A 21909-nucleotide genomic window follows, 5' to 3' on the forward strand; every position below is an offset into this window, starting at 1 on the left:
GATGGGGCGGGGGGCGGCCGTGGGGCGAGCCGGCTGCCGGGCGGCCATGAGCTACGAGCACCGCCGGGACTGGGGCCGGGGCCGGGGCCGCGGCGGCGATGGCGGGTCTGCCTCGGCCCCTTCCTCCTCCTCCTCCTCCGCGGGGGGCCACGGGGGCCGCGGCGGCGGCAGGGGCCGCCATCCCAGCCACCTCAAGGGCCGCGAGATCGGGCTGTGGTACGCGCGGAAGCAGGGCCAGAAGAGCAAGGAGACGGACCGGCAGCAGGTGGGGGGCGGCGGCGGCGGCGCGGGGAGGCCGGTGTCTGCGCGGTGACATTACGCCTGGGGAAGAGCTTGCCGAGTCGCTGGTGGTTGATGTGTAACATCTGGCCGGTGACAGTTGTGTTCCCCTCTTCACCAGAGAGCTGTGGTGCGCATGGATGAGCGCCGGGAGGAGCAGATCGTGCAGCTGTTGAGCACTGTCCAAACGAGAAATGAGAAGGAGCAAGAGGCCATGTCGTGGTGGTCTGGGGACGAAGAAGGGTAAAGAGAAACCAGTACTAATGGTTTTATTTACTTCGCAACAAACAGATTTCCCACAAACTTGCAAGAAGATGTATCAGAAGTTATTTGCATTTAGTCAGTGAATTACATTAGCGAGGGTTCTGGGTTCTTTCCGCGCATATTGTCATGCTGAAAGAGTCAGCTGTAACCATGGCCGTAAAACTCTTCCAGATCATTGCTGAGTTGGGGGTGTTACATTTTTACTTTAAATCATAAAATCCTGTAATTGATTTCCAGGCCTACTAGAGTAGATGTATGGAATTTTTAAGTTCCCCTGCCCTCTGGAATTGCTCTTCCAGAGCAGGCATTCAACTTCATTTTTCAGTTACTGTGAAGTCTCAGAATGTTTTCTCGGTCTCTCTGAACCAGGGTCTGTTTTTTGCACGTAAAGGATTTTAAATAATAACGTGTGTTACTCACAGTCCACTAAAACGAGGTGTTTGGGCCTTTTTGGCTGAATGATCCAGTTACAGGGCAGTGGTTCTGACAGCAGGTTAAGCAGTAATTCTCTGGAGATGTTTTGTTGCTTTGTTAGCTTCATTTCATATAAAAGAACACATTACAATTCTGGATACTGATGTAGTATTTTTGACGGCTGGTGATTTTCAGACTTTACTTTTATCATTGTTTTAATGATATACATTATATTCTTATGGCCTGATGGTCAAGTAACTTGTGGATGTAATGTCTCAAAAACGGATTTGTGGTTTGCCTTGAATGGACTCTTCGCAGTGGCCCAGCACATCCTGGGTAATCTTTGAAGTGTCTCTTCTCTGCACTTATTTCAGACCTACTCCAGAACAGCCTGCAAAAGTGAAACCAGATGCTGAAAAAGCTCCTGTAAGACAGAGACCAGCTTTGGAAAAAACGTTTCTTGATCGGGATGTGGAATATCTTTTTGAAAAAAGTGGACAAGATACTGATTTAGATGAGCAGCTTAAAGAAGACTTAAGAAAGAAGAAATCTGATCCTAGATACATTGAAATGCAGGTACTTTTCCATGTTAAGTAGAAACCTTTTAACTGGGTTTTGGGTTTGTGTTTTTGTTTTCTTTTTTTTTTTAAAAAATTAACCTGAAAACATAAATTCTTGCAGTTTATTTACTAGGAAGTTGTAATGATGTTACTTTTGCTAAAAATTGCCTTCAGCATTTATAAAATGCATGCCTATCAATAGGACAGCAATTTAAAAACAGACTTTCAGTTGCAGTTTTTGATTGCATAGCATCTAAAGTCTGAAGTTTCGCATTGTTTAGTTGGATGGAGGTTTTGGGTTTGGTTTTTTTTTTTAATAGATTGTATCGCCACATTTATGTCTAAATCTGAAAGCACAAAAATGAGCTCTCAAGGAATTGCCTCTTAAAAACATAGTTTATGTTGTTCTAATAGCCATATATAAGGTTGTCAAATAAAGCAGTCTTACCATGAACAGACAGTGCTCCCTTCGATACAAGGCCCTAGTCTTGCAACTGTATATACATACCTCTTCATGTACTGACCAGTTGGTTTTAAATGATTTTAATGAAACCGAAAACATGCATAGAATGAAAGTTACTTTTAGTGGGCCTATGCTTATATAAGTTTTAGCTGAACAGTTTGTCATGTTATTTCACAGCTTAGCCTAGATTGTAGATGAAATCTGTTGTATTAGTTCAGTGTTGAAAAGGTGTTTAAAGATATGTACTGCTGTTTTCTTTCAGAGATTCCGAGAGAAGCTCCCTTCATATGGGATGAGACAGGTAAACATGTGTTTCATTTGAAAGAATATGGGTTTCTGTTTCTCTGTTATAAAATAGGAGAAAACGATTGTGTGACTTGGACAACAGGAAACCTTTGTTGCCTTTTATGAAGGTGCTGAAGCCTCCCAAATTCTGACACTGGGTTTGACTTCTTTCCAGAAAGTAGCTCAGGTTCACTGCTTCATGAAGTGGGTGAAGTGCTGTGGGGCTATATACAGTACAGTTCTATCGGTAGGGGCAGCAGCATTCATGGAAATGGTATTGACTACTAGATACCTTGAAGTACCTTTTTTTTTTTTTTTTTCTTTTTTTTTTTTTTTCCTTAAAGTATAGATCTTTTCTTTCTCTGTCAGTTAAACTTCTAGGGAATGTTCCTAGTTACTTGGATTTTTTTGTAGAGTAATTGGCCACTACATAAATTGTCACGCTTTATTTTTCTTACATAATATACAATTTTGGCCTTTTGTTGAACACTTGCCCAATTTAGAATTTAATAAAATGCTGACTAACCCTTTTTTGATCACAGACTTAATGGCTGTACTGCTGACTCTTGCTGCCATTAGTTTCCTAGTCAAGAGTACAACATCCGTGATAGTATGGGTTATTATTAATTGATGTTAATTCTTCATTTGTTGTCACCTGTATGAAATAGAAATTGAGTATTCAGTTATATCTTCTTTTGTAGGTTCAATGAATGATTAGTGACCTTCCTTTCTAAATTTAACATATTTGGCATAATGTGGTCCTTCCTGTTGGTGTGTGTTTCTAATAGTTGTACTCCCCTTTACAATCCTTTGGATAGAGAGATAGAGGCTGGGAGTGTAAGAAATCTGTTCCTGTTGGTATAAGAAATGTTAAAATACCACGCTGAAAATCTTCAGTTAGTACAGTCTTAGAGTCCAACAGGGAAAATACTTGTTTTCAGTCACCAAAGAGACATAGAAGGCAAGTAGGAGCGAGAAAAGTTTAAAAATGTGTTTCAGGCTTTCGTTTTAGTGATTTTATGTTGTTTTCATACAGGATCTTAAGTATTTGAAGCTAGTATTCAGATTTGATATGCTTTAAACCTTAACACATGTGAAGCGCAAATGTGCAGAAATTACCTGTGTGGTTTAAACTAAACTTTTTTAGTATTATGAGAAACAGATGAGTATCTGTTTCTTTAGTTGCTATGACAGTTTCTCCTAAGTTCACTGCGCAGTAGTAGAGAATTGCCAAATCCTTCTGAAATCTGTTTTGAACAGTAGTACAATAAATACTTTCTTTTTGGAAACAGGAACTTGTAAACCTTATAAACAATAATCGAGTAACTGTGATAAGTGGTGAAACTGGTTGTGGAAAGACAACCCAAGTTACACAGTTCATCTTGGATGATTACATAGAGCGAGGGAAAGGGTCTACATGCAGGATTGTTTGTACTCAGCCTAGGAGGATCAGCGCTATCTCGGTAAGTGCCGTTTTGACAAACTGAGTAACTTCTTGTGATTTGCCCCCCCGCCTCCCCCCCCCATCCCCCCCCCCCCCCCCCCCCCAATAAATCTGAGGAGAAATTGCTGCCTTACTCAGACTCATTACATGAAAATACATTTCTCACTGGACCTAGGATCCATGGGCTAGCTTATGAACTGGGTGTACAGTCTGCTAGATTATTTGAAGTTAAGATCTGAAAAAATTCCAAATGACCAGACAGGTGCTGTACACCTCTCAAAGAAACTGCTCTGCCATCGCATGTACTCATACTAAATTTAAAACTCAAGATAAACATTCCGTCTGTAGTGGACATTGAAGGGGGCTTTTAGTGTGTTCATTTTCAGTCACCTTAGATTCTATTGCATATGACAACTTTGTTAATATACACTAATTTGATACTTCATAAATTTTGGTCATTAGCAGAGTACTGGCATGGCAAGCTTATTCTTCCCTGAATTTAATCACTTTCTGTTTGTGATTTTAATATATTTGGGCAGTGCAGGTGTGAGTAAAGGTAAAAACTAATGTTGTGTCAGGCCCTTTGGAGGTGTAATAATGAGCAAGAAAGAGTTTGGCCTTTAAGTGCACAGTAATTACCCTTCCTGGTAGTTAAGTGTCAGAAAATTACAGAACATTACTTGCTCTGACGAAAAGTTCACCCTGTCAAAAGGGTGATTGTATTGCTAATGCTTAATAATGGTTGTGTTCCTTTAAAATACATCCTGGGTTGCAAACCTGTTCTTGGGTTGCTGATAGGAAATGCTGTTCTCAGTGGAGGAGCAAAAGTGGTTTTCAGGGTGTTTTTTTGTTCTTTACATAACATTTTGGTTCTAGATATTTCCTCCTAATAGGTAGCTAAATCATAGTTTGCCTGGTGGGATTTTATTTTAATTTTGTTTTATTTAATGCACTATTTTGATTTTACTTATTTTTTTAAGGTTGCTGAGAGAGTTGCTGCTGAAAGGGCAGAAGCATGTGGTAATGGCAAGAGTACAGGATACCAAATTCGTCTGCAGAGGTAAGAGAGGCTCCCTTGGCAGTTTTTACGCATTCGTGTATAGTGGCATCTATTCAAGCAAGAAAACTTGAAGCTCTTAACATAGATGACTGCTTTCATTCTGGTATCTTCTCCAAAAGGGATTCCTCTGAAAATAGCTGGTGTGAGGAATAAGGTTTTTGAAATGTAGCAAAATGTTTGAGTGTGATCACTGTATTTTATGTAGCATGTAACAATGGGTAGCACCAAGTTGTACGTTGTCTAGTAAGTCCTTTTACCAGTTCAGCTAAAAGGTTCAGCTATAGATAGCAATGAAACTGATGTCCCTAATCCTTGAATTTCAAGGAAAAATGGAAATGCTAAAGAAGAGAATGTTATAAGCCATATTGCTGTGGAAAGCTATCTATTTGCTACACTTGCCTGTTGAGTAATCCCACTGGGATCAGGTAATAAAAGTTAGGTGCATTGACAGGAGATTGTAGACCTAGTGCTGTAGAGCAGAAGCTATTATATTTGGAGTCATCTGTAATTTAAAAAAAAAAATATCTGAATTTCTTACTAGCAAATAATGGAATCTCAATTACTGTTGAAGAAAAACTGCTGTGAGAGGTGACAGTTGCTTAGTCTTCAACATTCTATTTTGAGTTTATAGAATCTCCTATTTTTCTTTACTGTTTAATCAAGCATGTTATGCTGCTGTAAATTAAGCTGTTGTCTGCGCTGAGCTTAGATAGCTGCAGGAATTTGGGGTCAGCAGATCAATGTGCAGATGATGACAAAAGATATCTGGGAAGTCAGGGCTTCTGGCAGATTACAAGTAGTTCATTCTCCGTCATCAAAAATGCTGCTACTGTGGCCCGGTGCCTTGCTCCTCCAATTGAACTGTAAGTGAGCAAGTTAGAGGCGTAATTCATAGTGTCTATAATGACTACCTGCATTTTGATTTTAAGCTTTTAAAGTACTTTATAAAATACAGAAGAGAACTGAGGCATTCTTAATGTATCTCTTTCAGTCGGTTACCAAGGAAACAAGGTTCAATTTTATACTGTACCACAGGGATTGTCCTACAGTGGCTCCAGTCAGATAAGTAAGTTATCCTATTTAATAAGAAACTGAATACAATTATGATACGACTTGACTACTGAGCTGCTTCTTACAGTCTCAGCTCTGTTTTTTTAATTTTGCTAAAAACAAATGTTTTAACTTCCTCCTCTTCTGTTTTAGGCATTTGTCCAGCATTAGTCATGTAGTCCTTGATGAAATCCATGAAAGAAATCTTCAGTCAGATGTTTTAATGAGCATTATTAAAGATCTTTTGAATATTCGTTTGGATCTGAAAGTAATACTAATGAGTGCTACTTTAAATGCGGAGAAGTTTTCGGAGTATTTTGGTAGGTGAAATGCTTCCTGTCAAAGTTCCTCTTAAGTAATTTAGGCTTCTGTGTTATAATGTAGTTCTCAAATTTTAGGTTTGCTTTTTATCAAAAGAGGTAATGGCTTGAGTTTTACAAATAATTGCCAACTGTTGGACATGCTTATTCCCTTCGTTTTAGCGCATCCTGGGCATATATTGCTTCTGTGTTTGCTTTTCAGACGTATTATGGAAGTGGACTCTGCAGAGTATTTTTATATTAAAATAAATTACTAATGTTTACCATACTTTAGAAGTCTGGGTGTGAGTGGGCAACCAGACTGAAGCCTTCAGTTGCTCAGTCTAACAGCTTTGTGCAGCAGCTGGCACCAGATGAACATGGTGGAGAGCAATATACTGTTTGCTGCCTGTGGGGTTTTTTTATTCAGCAACGTTATTTGGAATTGAATTTTGTACCTTCTTTGAGAATTTAAAAATAAACAGAAAACCCCTTTAGACTTGGCAACTATATAGCAAAAATAGTGAAGAATGTTTATTGCCTCCGTTATTTCAGTACAGTATTTTATCTGCTGTTTTAAAACTGAATTGTGCCTTCCTCAACAGATAATTGTCCAATGATTCACATACCTGGGTTCACTTTCCCTGTGGTGGAGTATCTTCTTGAAGATGTAATTGAGAAGTTGAGGTAAGTGTGTTTTCTGAACACCATTATAGATAATGTTTTAGGGTTTTTTGCTCAGTATGTCTTCTGAAAGATTATCTTTGTGTAGTTAACCAGTGGAAAAATTAGCTGTGCTTCTTCAACAGCAAAAATTTTAATGGGAAGTTTAGTAGCTTTTACTGTAATTAAAAATGATACATAGCTACCTGGAGATGGGGGCCTGAGGAGAAAAAAACCCACTTGTCTGTCTTTTCAGTGTGGTGAATTTTCAGACTGCTAAATCAAGCTACTCTTCCTGTTTGTTCAGTCTTTTTTTCTACATGTTCTCATGCTTACTAGAGTTGGTACCTGTCATCGTAAGTAAGATTTCTTTCAGAAAAGAAATTTTAAGAATCTTATTTACATGATATAGCTAAAGCACGGCATGTTGCCCATAGTTGTAAAACTACTATGCAGCTAGCCTTAAATTACTGTAGTTCCAAAACTGAATTATGTTTGTTATTTAAATTTAAAGGTATACTCCAGAAAATACAGACCGTCGGCCACGGTGGAAGAAAGGCTTCATGCAAGGACACATAAGCAGACCAGAAAAAGAAGAAAAAGAGGAGATTTACAGGGAACGATGGCCAGACTACTTAAGGCAGCTGCGGGGCAGGTTGTCCTCAAGTTACTCTTTTGCATTAAGTTTTTAGATGCTTCTTGACTGAGAGACATAAATGAATGCTGTATTCTATTACTGTGCTTTTATTAACGATGTGATAGTTGCCACTGTGGAAAACAGTAACGATGAAATTGCCAGTACAGTTGGCTGGCAACTGTTGAAGTACTTCAGAGTTATTGCAGAGAATTAGCTTCCTTTGCATGTGCAAACCATAAGAGAACTTACAGGTGTAGAGTTGCTTGCTGTTGGTGTTGGTGGTGTCCGTTACAGTCTGCAGCATAATATCAGGCTTCGTGAGCTTTGGTCAGTAGTTCTCCTCTGATGAATTTTCCCCTTCATTGTTTTTTTTTTTTCTTTGAGAGAGAGCTTGCAGTATTTTAGTCTCATAATTAACATAATACAAAATGAGCTGGTTTAAATAATAATAATAATAAAACAACAAAAAACCCAAACATACAAACAAAAGAAAAAACCCTCCAAACCCAACAAAACAAAAAAGCCCGTCACCACCTTTTCCTCAGAATATCCTAATACTCCTCTAGAGTGGTTTAAACCCAAGCTAAATAATTTTGTGTTTTGAGCACCTAGTAGAGATTGCCCACTTGAAACATTCTTTTGATTACCAGTATTTGACTACTTTGGTAATCGGGATACGTTGATTAATTGTATAGCCTGGCTGATTTATTTCAGGAACAGAGTCTTCCTGGTTTTCTCCTGTCTTATTTGTCCTCTGTGTTTTGGGACTGTCTATATATGGACTGTCTATGTATCCAGCTTGGTAACAACCAAGCCACCTATATTCATTATTTAATTTCTCTTTTCTAAGGGAAGTGTCCTCAGTGCTATATCTGTCTGGCTTATCCCGTGCTCTGCTCATCCCATTTCTACTCCTCCTTCCCTTTCCCACCATGTCTTTAGAAGCAATTAGCAATTCTTTTCATAGTGTTAGCTTTCATGAGATCAAAGTGTAGGACGGATGAGATGCCTCCAGTACTCACTGTGAACGAGAAGTAGATTGAAGGGTGAACTCTGATTGTTAGGTCCTAGCTAATCCACGAGGAGGAGAGAGATCCAGTGAATGCTTCAAACGCAGTTCAGTCATAATGTGGTAATTCTTAAATTTACTGTTCTAAACCGGCAATAATTGCACTAAACTAAATCTCAAGAGTACAGGCAAAGAAATACAGTGATCAGTAACGAGTTACACAGATGCGTGATTGCAGAGCCCTGCAAGAGAAACATGAGTGCATGACTTCATATGTTCCTAAGTTCCCAACATGTATGCTATCAACACCTGTAGGTATTCGGCAAGCACTATAGATGCCTTGGAAATGATGGATGATGACAAGGTCGACCTGGACCTTATAGCAGCGCTTATCAGACACATCGTTCTGGAAGAAGAGGTACACTGCTGTCTCCTATCGTCACATTTCAATGATGTGACTGAATTGTGATTGGTGGCGGTTGAGAATGTCAGAGCTGATAGTTTGGCTTATCGTACAGATAGAAAGAAGGAAAAAAAAATTGTTTTGCTCTTCAGAGAAGTCATCTTAACAGCTTTAAATATCTACTTACTATTTAAGCCCTGAGTTCAGAATGTAGTTAATTACAGCATTTTGTTGAAATGATGGGACAGAACCCACGTTTGAAGGGGAGCACACATCTAAGCATTTTCTTGAATAGGGGTTGTGGATACTAATAAGGGCTAGGTACATAAGAAACGTGGAGAATTTACCAGTGCATTCGATGTGCTCATTTGTGGTCCCTTCTGAACGGGGGGGGGGTGTGGGGTTGGGGGGAAAAGGAAGAGCCTGACTTTTTGCACTGACAGTAGAGATTGTCCTGTAACTAAAATGGGGTGGATACGTGAAGGTTTGGGTGCCATTTTGCTTTAGATTTCTGCTGCTTTTTTTTTTTCTTTTGACTAAGCTTTTAAATAAGCCTTCAAATTAATTATACATCTTAGTTATTTGATGGAAAGTAGTATAATTACAAATGAAATTTTAACGTTTAGTAGTTTCTGTGACTGTGTACATGTTTGTCAAAGATAGTATTCATTGTAATCTGTAGTAAAAGTTAATGTTTTGTGAAATAGCTGTAGAAAACTGTCTGAAAACCTTTTTAGTGTACAAGTGTACAACTAAATCTCCAGTCTTAATTCTTCAGCGATGGGAGGGAGAGGGCAAGAGCAGTACCTAAGTGTTGATGTTCACTGCCTCATATCTACACTGTGCAGTTGGCTTTAATGGTTTTTCTGCCTGAGTAATCTAATTATGACTTAAGATGCTATGAAGACTGAATTTTTATACAGTCTAGCACTAGGAGACTCTTCCAGCTTTCAGCTTGTCAAAATCAGTAGTTAATACAACTGTGTTAGTAGTTTTCCCCAAATGTGCATTAATATTATCAGATTATCAATTATCAGAAGGATCCTGTGCCTGAAGCAGTGACAAACATGAAGTGAGTTACCGTAGGTAACATGTATGTAGGATGTCATAACCTGAAGTTACATATTTGTTTCTGTGTTCAAAAACATCTGCCGAAGAGCTGATGCCTTGGCTGATTCCTTAAAGAGAATTTTGATTATCAAAAACAGCAAATAATTTAATATTTCACTTGATAGACCATTTAAGCTGTGGATAATGAGCATAAGTTGCTTTTTGTGTATTGTTCTTCCTGTGTTGAAAATTACACACTAGTTTCTCTCTTTTATTTGCAGCTCAAATTCTTCTAGTGTTGACATGGCTGTATTTAAAACACCGCAGGGGAAAATTTTTAAAATCCTATTTTTATTTGTAACATTTTGATGGATAGATGCAGCTAACTTTTATAGAAAACCATCTTACAAACGTTGTTCCAAATATCACCTATCCAACATGTATGTGTTACGGTGCAAGTAGCTGGTTCTTTGCATAGCATAATTAACTCTAACCCCTTTTCCCTTCACTCCCTCACTTATATATAGGATGGTGCAATTCTAGTGTTTCTTCCAGGCTGGGACAACATTAGCACTCTGCATGATCTCTTGATGTCACAAGTCATGTTTAAGTCAGGTAAAAACAAAATTTTACATGGGAATTCTAGCAGTAGTGTTAGTGGCAAACTAATTTTTGCATGTGATTCCTGGTATTGCACTGGATTTCTCTTTCTTTTTTTCTTTTTTTTTTTTTTTTTTCCTCTTCTCTCAAAATGATTGCAGTGTGTTCAGCATTTCTTGCATTTCTGTGGTATTTTTAATCTGTTAATGATAATAACTAATTTTTCCTCGGTGTGGGGGTGAACAGTAGGAACAACAATCTCAGACCTGCATCTTTTTCCTTTTATCCTTTCTTGTAGCTATAACTGCCATCCAAAACTAAACTCTCTCTCTTCATTTTGTGTTCATTTCTTCTTTTCTTCGTTCTTCAGCAGCTTGTCTGCTGCTTTACTGATAGTTGTTTTAACTCCTATTTATTCCTAGAAGCTTTTTTCAATAAGACACTAAAAGACTGTATGCCTGATACACTTTAATTTGTCCTGTTTGCATAACTTAACATCTTCATCTAACTTATCTAACTGTGCTCTTGAATATTCATATAGTTATCTTACGGTTCGTGTTGCATACATTCCATAAAGAGTTTCAATTTGATGAAAGACTGTTAGTTTACTTACTAAACTTGAGCAATTATTGAATAACTTGAGAATTTAAAAATGAAAAATAAATTGCTGTACATAACTTCATATATTTTCTTTGTCAGGTCATTGTAGCATAGTAAAAAAAAAAATCCTTTATACATTTTTACTTTTAGAATTTGCTATTGTGATACGTATATCTGTGAATTCAGAATAAGAAACAGGCTTACCTGCAGCATATTTTCTTATTCTGCGTAGTTGATTTTCCTGTAATTAAAGTTTCTTTGCTCACACTGTATCTTTTATTGGTTTTTAATTTTCAGATAGGTTTATTATTATACCTTTACATTCATTGATGCCTACTGTTAACCAGACTCAGGTATGCTTTTCTTTTATCGTAATATTTCACAACTACAAAAACAATTAATTAAGCATATGTTGATTTTGGCAAACATATAAATGGGCCATGGATAATTACAGGTTTTTAAGAAGACCCCGCCAGGAGTAAGGAAAATCGTGATTGCTACCAACATTGCAGAGACTAGGTAAATAGCTAGCTATACAAACCAAACAAAGCTATACATTTCACAAAAGAAACAAAAGTGATAATTTAAAGTATAAACCTGTTTAATCTTTCCAAGAACACATTTTTGTGTTTGTAGCATTTGTTTATAACACTTCATCTTTAGAAATGTTTATAGACTAAGCAGTTTTCCTTGAATTGTTTTAAACAACTAAAATGTGGATGTGACTATAATGACTTGGCTTTGTTGTACATGGTAAATCTGAGCTGCCAATCTGCAGACTTCATAACCCCATGTGATGACTTTTGCCAGGCCTAGGAGCATAAATCAGGCTCTTTCTTGAATTGCTTAGTAACATAATACTTAATGAAATTCCAAACACGGGTTTTTATTGTTGGCTCACTGTTTGGGAGGGGATAAAGAGAGGCTAAACCCCTTTCAAATCGTAGGTCCAGCTTGCAAAGATGAAGAGTTGCATTTTTTTTCTCTCTCTCTTTTTTTAAACAGCATTACAATAGATGACGTCGTGTTTGTTATAGATGGTGGGAAAATAAAGGAGACTCACTTCGACACGCAGAACAACATTAGCACAATGGCAGCAGAGTGGGTTAGTAAAGCTAATGCCAAGCAGAGGAAAGGTCGAGCAGGAAGGTAAGGATAACTGGGACAGTTAGAAAAGTCTTGTGATAAGTTCCCATCAGTCTTGGAGCATGTGTATGCTGAAGATACTACTTCATTATTCATACTTTCAGTAGCAGATGCTAGCACAACTGTCTCTTGTTCTTACAGAGAGAATGGTTTCTTTGTCTTTCTAGGCAACTGACTTAAGTTGTGTTGTATTTAGCTCGTGAGTTTCCTTTATAAGTCCTGCTTTTTTTTTTTTCTTTTATTCTGTCATTTTTGTTGCTAATGTTTGCCTGCACACCTGATTTTTGAGGCTATGATACGTTGGAGTGAAAATTGCCTACCAATTAGTACCACTTAGCTATATACCTTTTTTTTTTTAAAAAAAAAAAATCTCTCTCAAAATACCTTGTGGAGTATTTTTCTCTCTTGTTCAAGCTTACAGTTCTTCTCTGGTCCCTTCATTGCTGGTTTTGAGTGGTTGATGGGAGGCTTCTGTGTTCTGCGTGCCTTTTTACTGTTGATAGGCCTATGTTTCAGAATGCTGGAATGGCTTTTACAATTGAATACGCTTTAGTTCTAATTCCTTGAGGTGTTTTGGAAAGCTGTTTATAAACAAACATAATCATAATGTGGCAGTGTCATAGGAAAAAAACAAACCCCAAACCTGTTTATTTAAATAATTCCAGAGTTCAGCCAGGCCACTGTTACCATCTATACAATGGACTACGAGCTAGCCTTCTAGATGATTATCAGTTGCCAGAGATCTTGAGGACACCTTTGGAAGAACTCTGTTTACAAATCAAGGTAAACATGAATCTTCAAACATGTTTATTACTTTCCATTAGAGTCAGAGGTTGAGAGATTAAGTTAATGCAGCTGTGAGCCCAGGGTTGTCTTAAAGTCAAAATTCTGTTACAGCAGAAGTACAATCTATTTAGCTAGTAATTGCAGTTAACTTTTGCAAAATGCATGCTTGTATCTTAATGCATCAAACCCATGACAAACAGGATTGTCTAGTATGAATAAAAGCTTAAGTGTACTAACAAAAATCTGGACTGTGCGTCCGCTCCCTCTCCCTTCAAATATAATTCAATCAGAGAAGCTTCAGTGAAAATGCCATTAAGTTGGGGGATATGAAGTCTTAATTTTACTAAAAAGTAGTTTAGAACTGATGCGAGTTTTCCTTTTTGGCAGTTTGTATTGAATTCCTTACGTATGCATAAGGAATACCATGTGTGTATATATGCTGAATGAAGAGTAGATCCTTATGTTTTAAATTTTATCAATAATACATTTTTAGTTTTGTCCTTAGTTCTGAATTAGTGAAATTGTAACTCAAGCTGTGAATTATTCACGCTTTTTTAATTAGTGTGGCCATTGCTTACTAATTTTAGGTAACCGTCTTTCTCCAGTTGCTGTAGGTTTTTGGTGTTTTATTGGGTTTTTTTCAGATTCTAAAGCTTGGTGGAATTGCTTATTTTCTGAGCAAGCTAATGGATCCACCATCTCACGATGCTGTAATGTTGGCCATAAATCATCTAATGGAGCTGGTAAAGTATCACTTAATGCACATGCAAGGAAATATCTGTTTAGAACCATGTTACTGCATTGTTTGTTATCAGGCAGTTCTGATTCTACAGGTCTGGATGTTTGCAACCCCTTACTGTAATGTGTAGACCCTTTATATTTCTTGACTGAACAGAGGACATTTCACATTATGCTTATGGGCCACATAGGGTTCCTGAGGAACTTTGTAAATTACTCAAAACGGATGCATGCACTTTGCATTTAAAGTCCCTACAGATACTTATTTAACTCACTACTTCTGTACCACCCTGCTGACAGCTGCATGCATCCACCAAGCCTTCCTATCCCAGTCAGACTAGTGAAGTGTTTGAGATACTTTTCTGTAGGCGATAAGGTATATGGAGAAGGGTCTTGTATGTCATTGCCCCTTTGGATGCTGGGGAAGGAGAAGTTAATGACACATACGTACTACCAACTTCCTGCTCTGATATTATTTGTACAAATAATGTTGTAGCAATAAATTAAAACATTGGATTTAGGTGAAGGGCAGTGTTTAGACTGATAGCAATTCTGAACATTTCAATATCTCCATAATTTGCTTAATCACTTTCCTAGCTTACCTTACCACAGCTAGCTGTGTCCTCCAGCTATTAGGCTTTCCTTTGTTCTCTAGATATACTAGTGGCTATTTCAAGGAAATCCTCCCCATTTCAAATACGGTGTTTAATCTTTTTTTTTTTTTTTTCTTTTTTTCTTCTGACAGAATGCTTTGGACAGACAGGAAGAACTGACTCCACTAGGTGTCCATTTAGCGCGATTACCAGTTGAACCACATATTGGAAAAATGATCCTCTTTGGAGCTTTATTCTGCTGTTTGGATCCAGTGCTTACAATTGCAGCTAGCCTCAGCTTCAAAGACCCTTTTGTCATTCCTTTGGTAAAGTTTCTGAGAGGAGAATTACACCTAAGATTTTAAGAATCTCAGAAGGGTATTGGGACTTACGGAGATGTTGTAGTTCAAAAGCACTTTAATCTTACTTTCATGTTAATTACATTTTTATTAGTAAAAGAGTGCCTTCACATACTATGAAGTATTGTCTTTGCCTATGGAATGTTGGAAAGAGTTTTAATTTTCATGTATGTTGCATACAAAGTATTGCTTTATATATGTACTTTAATTTGCAAAAAAGAACTGTTGTGTCAGTCATGAATATTTTATAGGTTCTACTTTTTCTTAGGGCAAAGAGAAAGTAGCAGATGCAAGAAGAAAGGAACTGTCAAAGAACACTAAAAGTGATCATCTAACTGTGGTGAATGCTTTCACGGTAGGCATGTTTTAATGTTGTTTTCTTCTAGAGTTTTAATTTGAGTAATGTGGTTTGTTCAAAGGAATAAACCTGATTACTTTGTGCTCTGTAGTGTTTCTTTCTTGACTCCTACAGAAACATAAAACTAAATTAATTTTCAGCCTTCTAGTGTTGAGGCATCTTGTCTTCAGGTTCAGTAACCTGATTTCTTGTGGATAAGCCTGGGAAAGACAAAGAAAACTTAATGTTATAGTTACCTTGCTGAAGTCATAAAATCTTGTCCTTCTGGCCTCTACAAACAACTGAAGCTGACTTTAAAAGTGCAGGGGATGTAGCTGTGTAGAGTTGGGGCAAGAGGAAGAGGAAAGAAATGGCCTGGAATGCAGTTTCTACCCAGGACTGTTAATAACAGCAGATGAAGTTCTGGCAAACTTAGCTAGATTTTACCTCCTTGCCATGGAAAAAGGAAGTTTTTGATTCGAAGTAAAGGTATGGGTCTCCGCTCTGTGCAGCATGTACATAAACAAAGAGATCAAAGGATTTACTTTCTCTCTTGTAGAGAAAAATATAACTGTATTGTTTGCCAACCACCAGTTTTTGGTGTCCTTAATTTGTTAGTATATGTTTACTTATGAAACACCTTTGAACTATGGTTTTCATTTTTAGGGCTGGGAAGAGACTCGGCGTCGTGGTTTCAGAACTGAGAAAGACTATTGCTGGGAGTACTTCTTGTCTTCAAATACACTGCAGGTAACGTCCTGACAGTTTAAAAAAAGAGGATCATGTCTGTGGGGAAGAGGGGAGGAGCCTTTTGGCACAGCATCAATCTGGGATAATTTTTGTGGCTTCCTAGATGCTGCATAACATGAAAGGACAGTTTGCTGAGCATCTCCTTGCAGCTGGATTTGTGAGTAGCAGAGACCCCAAGGATCCCAAATCTAATACCAACTCAGGTAAACAGTGGAAGGAGATGGAAAATTTCTGATGGCTGAGATCTTAGTTTGCAGAACTGCGTTATTCACTTTGCTGTCTTCTACAGATAATGAGAAGTTGCTCAAAGCAGTCATCTGTGCTGGCTTATATCCAAAAGTTGCAAAGATCCGGCCAAGCTTCAGCAAAAAGAGAAAAATGTAAGGATTTGGTTCGATGCTGGTTTGTATTTGAGGTGTTTTCTACATTAGGTAGTTTAGCAAGGTGAGGCAGTGGCTTGAATGTATGAATGAATCTCTTTACAGCTCAAGTCATGGTTGTGGGTTACTTCGTTAGAGAAGGGTAGATGAGAGCATGGGATTGTTGATCTTTGTTTAACATTTGGATACCCGCTAGTCTGTGAAAAAATTTGCGTGACCTTTATCATCCCATGGCTAATGTTACGACGTGTCAATAATGCTGTTGCCAAAGGAGTCCTACGCTATCCTTTCTTCTTATTTGCCAAGATAGAGCCCAGAAATTCTGCTGTTGATTTAATACTTTTTGTATTATCAGGCTGTTTTATTAATTGTTACTCCAGTAACAGTACATTCATCAGAATATAGATATCCTTCTTCATGGACATGATATTAAGGCAGAATGAAGGGTTGAACATTTGGATCAGATTTCTGGGTGTGTAATGTTGAAACAGCAAGACAAGAGCAATCGTTATGCCTGTAATTACAAAGAAACCCCCAAACAAACCCGAGTGATTATTTCTATGAAAGGAGTAAGAACAGGTAGTCAATATTATACTTCAGATTGCATAATTTAGACCCGTCTGTAGCTGACACCGCTAGGCAGTTGGTATTCCCTTTTAAACAAAGTCCGGTGTGTTCGAGTCACCTAGTGGATGCAGTAATTTTGCAAACCTGATGGAAATTAATGTGTGTCTCTCTCTGCTGCACGGTGGGGCTAGGTGTAAGCCAGCTGCCCAGGAAGGCTCTGTGATCCTATAAGCAAGAGGAATTGTTACACTTAACAGCGCTGTTTCAGTTTCAAACACAGAATTCTATGTTTTACAAAATACTTCTGCACACAGGGAGGGAGTAGAGAGCTCAGTGGTACACACTCAAAAGAATTACATCTCTGGAATATGGGAAGACGGAGAACAGTAGTGCTTCATATGTATTGTGGTTGGTTTCTGCTTTTTATTGTCTGATGGCATTATTATGTTAGAAAGGAAATGTGATTTCAGGTAGTAAGTATAACCAAAGCAGGTGACAGTTACCCCTTGAGTCAGATCAAAGGCGCACGGTACAAACAGAGGTACACCACTCTAGGCTGGTCGGTCGACAGTAGTGTAACTGATCCCTTGTTCCATGCCAAGCAAAGAATTTGGATATGCAGGCTCATATGTGGTTTTTCCAGAAAGCTGCTTCAAACTTGGTTTATGTAACCAAATTCAGTAATTCATGGAGTCCTTCATTTGGAGAAAGAATACTAATTGTTTTTTCTACTTGAGAGAATGAGAGGGTTTTTTAAGGGGATAAATTTGACAAAGAAATCAAACTTTTTAAATGCAGAGGGATGTCTAAAAATTCATACTGAAGATTCAGTTTTAATTTTTTGGGAAGGGAGTTAAAGTTTCTTCAAACATCCTTGTACTTTCAGACTTTAGTATTCTAGTAGAGAATTGGAGGGTTTTTTTAACTTGGGATTCAATTGTGCTAAACTTTCAAGATCTTATTTCAATCCTAAAATAATTTTCTTTTTTTTAAGGGTGAAAGTTTGCACCAAGACGGATGGAACAGTGAATATTCATCCGAAATCAGTTAATGTGGAAGAAACGGAGTTCCATTATAACTGGCTTGTGTACCATTTGAAGATGAGAACTAGCAGTGTATGTGAAGGGTTTACATTTATAATTTATTTTTCTAGCTCTTTAATAAGGTTGGATCAAGGTTCAAAGGGGATGTGAACATGCCTTTGTTTTGAGGCCTTCCTGTCTTGGGTCATTCCTTTTGCATGCCATCAGATGATGTTCTTTGTGATACTGGTGGTATTGTTCCACAAGTAACTACCTACTGTGGTTTTCTGGTTTTTTTGGAGGGGTTGTTTGGTTTTGGGTTTTTTTTTTAAAGTTCTGGCAATAACAGGTGTTAAGTCTTTTCCTTGATTTCAAATCAGTGTAACATTTCTTGACTTCCTTCTCCACCCCCACCCCCCCCTTGATTCTTACAGCATAGTTGCTTTAATTTCACCACTTAGTGTGAAGGACTATATTTGGGACCATTTTTGCTCCTGTTCAATCTGATTTCAGTTAACTTTTATCCAACTGAGTTGCTTCAGATATTTTTCCAATATATCTTGCTAATTTGTGAATGATTCTGGAATTCTGAGTTTCGTTAAGTGTTACTGTTGTTGCTTAAGATATTTTGAAGGGTGACTGGACAATTTTTTCTTATGTTCTTTCAGATTTATTTGTATGACTGTACAGAGGTCTCTCCATATTGTCTCTTGTTCTTTGGAGGAGATATATCCATTCAGAAGGATAAAGATCAGGATACCATTGCTGTGGATGAGTGGATTGTTTTCCAGTCTCCAGCAAGAATAGCGCACTTAGTTAAGGTGAGTATGTTTAATAATAATGTCTGTGGAAGATTTAGTATAACACTGATTCTTCTTAGAGATTTCTATATTTGATATTACAGCGTAGCTACTGATTTATTACGAAAGAGTGATGATAATGTTTTCAGTGTATTCCCAGTAAGCAGTTCAAGTACACAAAGTAAACAAAAGAGATCTACTGAAGGTGTGTAGATGAATGTAAGATAAAATGCAGCAGTAAAAATAACATTCTGAAAAGTAAACTGGGCAGAAGTAAACAGCAATGTACTCCCTTATGTTTGGCCTTAAAGGCATTCACATTAATTTTTTTGTTTGTTTCCAGTGTAATAGCTTGGCCAATGAGAATGAGGCTGTATGCCTGTTGAGGCTTCAGGAATGTGGCGGTGGTGATGTTCAGCCAGTGCAGCCTCTACCGAAAATTTCATGGGGTATTGAAAAACTGTAGAAGCTTTAGAGAAGAAGAGTTACAGGGTGAACTGGAAGGATTTACAAACATGTGCTACAGTGAGAAATTTGGAGAGCTGTCGTTTTTTGTAGCACAGGCTGTAAGATTACTTTTATCAGCCCATGAAATGTCTATGTAGATATGGAAATGTGAGGATGGGGCTCTTCAGCTAACAGTAACAAGTTCCAGTGGAAAGAGGAGCTGAATAGAGCTCTGTTTAATATTAGACCTTAGAAATTGCAGCTGACTCGTTTTTTTTAAACTCAGATATTTTTAATCCTGAGATAGTCAGCTAGGGGATGTATAGGCTGTTAAAGGCCATCACATCCAGAGATGGTCATCTGTCATAAAAGGTAAAACTGCTAAAACAGTTGAGAAACAGCTTTTGATTTGGAAAGTAGCAATATTAAAATGCATTGATCAGAGAACAGCAGATGTAAACAGAGAACAGAGGAGCCCAAGGGATTTTAACTTACTGTACTAATGTGTGTAGCCCTAATTGCCACTTTTCTTTTTCCCTCCCCCCCTCTTCATTCCAACAAACTCTTTCCAGAATTTAAGACAAGAGCTCGATGATCTTCTACAAGAGAAAATAGAAAACCCTCATCCTGTGGACTGGAATGATATTAAATCCAGGGATACGGCAGTTCTGACAGCTATTATAGACTTAATCACAACACAGGAGAATGAAAGTGCCAGAAACTATGCTCCACGATTCCAGAGTGAATGCTATAGTTGACACACTTTCATCTGTATTGATAAAGCCAATGTATTCACCTGTCTTGTTTTTTATAGCATTTATTTAGCTAGAGGAAAAACTTTTTTTAGGGTAAGCTGGTATTTCCCTCATGCTGAAGAGCAGTTACTTCAAAATAGTTCGTAATATCTGTATATGCATGGTATTCTGTGTTCAGTGTAGCCTTTTAAGTAAGAGAAATGCAATGCTAGCAATGTTAGTTGATGTATGTATGGTTCTTGACCTGCTGTAGCATTATTTTTTTTTTTTAAACCCATCAGGTAACAGACATTAAAAAAACCTGCTAAAATACTGCTCAATACTTAAAACTGTTCTTCCTACTGGTAGAAACATCTCAGAAGACTTTTTTTTTTTTTTTTTTATTGGGGGTGGTGAGTAATTATACTTAATGTGTTATTCCAGCTGTGCAGCAGTCTTCTCACCAACACTTCCACAGAAGCTAATTATAGCTTAATTAAACTAAACTCAAAAACACTTATTAAATTTGTACTGTGGGAAGAAACAATCTTCAGAAATATTCCCTTCTTCTGCCTTTTATCCCATTCAGTCAATCTTTCTCCACTTTCTGTCTCCATCCATCATCGCTGCTGACTATAACTTCAGATTACAGGAAGCACGGTTAGAGAAAAGTCATGATGGAATACGCTTTAAGGTTTCATTGCATTCTGATGTTTTCTTTTTTAAAAACAGTCCATGTACGGGTTACAGTATTACATTAAAAGTCTTTTCTTTAAAGTGTTATTACATCTGCTCTTAGTGGTGAATGTTTCAAATGCTTCCACCTGTGTAAGAGCATCTGAGAAACAATGGTTGTTTGGGATTTTGAGTAGAGTGACTTGAGATATACTGTTGTGATCCGGCTCATGCAGGGGTGGCAGACTGCTGGGGCCTTTCAATGTGGGGGGCTGGATTTGGGGCCAGGCTCTGTTCCCCCACTGCCTGGGGAGCTAAAATGGAGGGCTGGTGTTCAACTAGGCACTGAAAAGTGCTGGCACTTCACTTGGCAGCCTCGTACCTGCACTTTGCAGCCATAGCTGCAGTTATTTCCAGGGGAACACAGCTCCTGCATCTCATTTTTGGTCACCTGGAGATGTAACCCCTCTCCCTTCTTGGGGTTTAGTTCAGTTTTGTTTCTTGTGCTTTGCAAAATGATCTTGAGGATTTATGAGCCTTATCTTGAAGAAAACAACTGGTCAGGTGAAGCTTTTTTTTTTTTTTTTTTTAAATACAGAAATAAGTCTTAACTTAGTGACTGTACTGTGCCTAACAGGAGCCTTATCCTGAAGAAAATAGAATTGGTCAAGTGAAACCTTTTTTTTATACAGAAGTAGATCTAACATAGTGACTAGACTGGTGAACAAGAGCCTTATCCTGAAGAAAACAGAATTGGTTGAGTCAAACTTTTTTTTTAAATACAGAAGTAGATATAGCTTAGTGCCTAGACCATGGCTGACAAGAGCCTTATCCTGAAGAAAACAGAACTAGAAAAATTATTTTTTTTTATACAGAAGTAGATCTAACTTAGGGACTAGACAGTGGTGAACAAGAACCTTATCCTGAAAAAAACAGAATGGGTCAGGTGAAGCTTATTATTTTTTTAGACACAAATAGGTCTAACCTAGCGCCTAGACTGTGTCTAACAGGGAGTGGTTAACAAGCTCGTTATTTCTGCAACACAGCTGCAAAAAAGCCCCTGACGCGCAGTTACACTGATTGGGGAGGTCGATTATTTTACCCCCAGGTGCTGATGGTTGTGCTTTAAATAGGAGGGAGGAGGGATATCCTGCCCTGGCCTGGGGGTGGCGGTTGCAGGAGGTGATTTAAGGGGCAGACGGAAACGCCACGGCGGCTCCAGCGAATAGGGGGTTTGGCGGGCATTTGCTGCTGGGTGGGAGCGGACCGTCCCGGCGGGCGGCAGTGCCCGCAAGCCCACTTCCCTGGAGCCCCCCCGCGGTTGGGATCTCGAAGATCGGAGCTTTGGGGGTCTCCGGACCCTACCGGAGACGGCCGGGACCTGCCTGGAGATCGGGACGCAGGTAAACGCGGGAGGTGGAGGGTGCGTTTACCTCAGGACGGCGAGTTGCTGTGAGGGCCTCGCGTCTGAGGAGGCGGGAAGGCAGGGGGACAC

The 21909-nt window shown here is 38.4% G+C and overlaps 1 protein-coding gene across 1 annotated transcript; it reads left to right on the forward strand.

Moving 5' to 3' along the window:
- Window positions 1-7: 7 nt before the first annotated feature.
- Window positions 8-20525, forward strand: DHX36 (DEAH-box helicase 36). The gene is made up of 25 exons (XM_005440179.4): window positions 8-265; window positions 401-522; window positions 1332-1533; window positions 2243-2281; window positions 3558-3728; window positions 4690-4769; window positions 5761-5835; window positions 5973-6139; window positions 6724-6805; window positions 7296-7436; window positions 8743-8845; window positions 10408-10495; window positions 11378-11433; window positions 11535-11599; window positions 12086-12229; window positions 12892-13009; window positions 13657-13755; window positions 14496-14669; window positions 14971-15057; window positions 15706-15789; window positions 15893-15992; window positions 16079-16169; window positions 17731-17851; window positions 18427-18579; window positions 19578-20525. Exons 1-25 carry the CDS (start codon window positions 47-49, stop codon window positions 19761-19763), a joined length of 2967 nt encoding a protein of 988 aa, XP_005440236.4. The 5' UTR covers window positions 8-46; the 3' UTR covers window positions 19764-20525.
- The last annotated feature ends 1384 nt before the right edge of the window (window positions 20526-21909 follow it).

This window comes from Falco cherrug, chromosome 11, assembly GCF_023634085.1.
Source record: "Falco cherrug isolate bFalChe1 chromosome 11, bFalChe1.pri, whole genome shotgun sequence".
Lineage (NCBI taxonomy): Eukaryota > Metazoa > Chordata > Aves > Falconiformes > Falconidae > Falco > Falco cherrug.

What these genes read in the sequence shown, in the direction of transcription:
- DHX36 (XM_005440179.4), top strand. Translation starts at nt 47, where the DNA reads ATGAGCTACGAGCACCGCCGGGACTGGGGCCGGGGCCGGGGCCGCGGC. An exon ending in TACCAAATTCGTCTGCAGAG is followed by an intron (nt 4,770 to 5,760) that starts GTAAGAGAGGCT and finishes TATCTCTTTCAG; the next exon opens with TCGGTTACCAAGGAAACAAG. An exon ending in GAAGTTTTCGGAGTATTTTG is followed by an intron (nt 6,140 to 6,723) that starts GTAGGTGAAATG and finishes CTTCCTCAACAG; the next exon opens with ATAATTGTCCAATGATTCAC.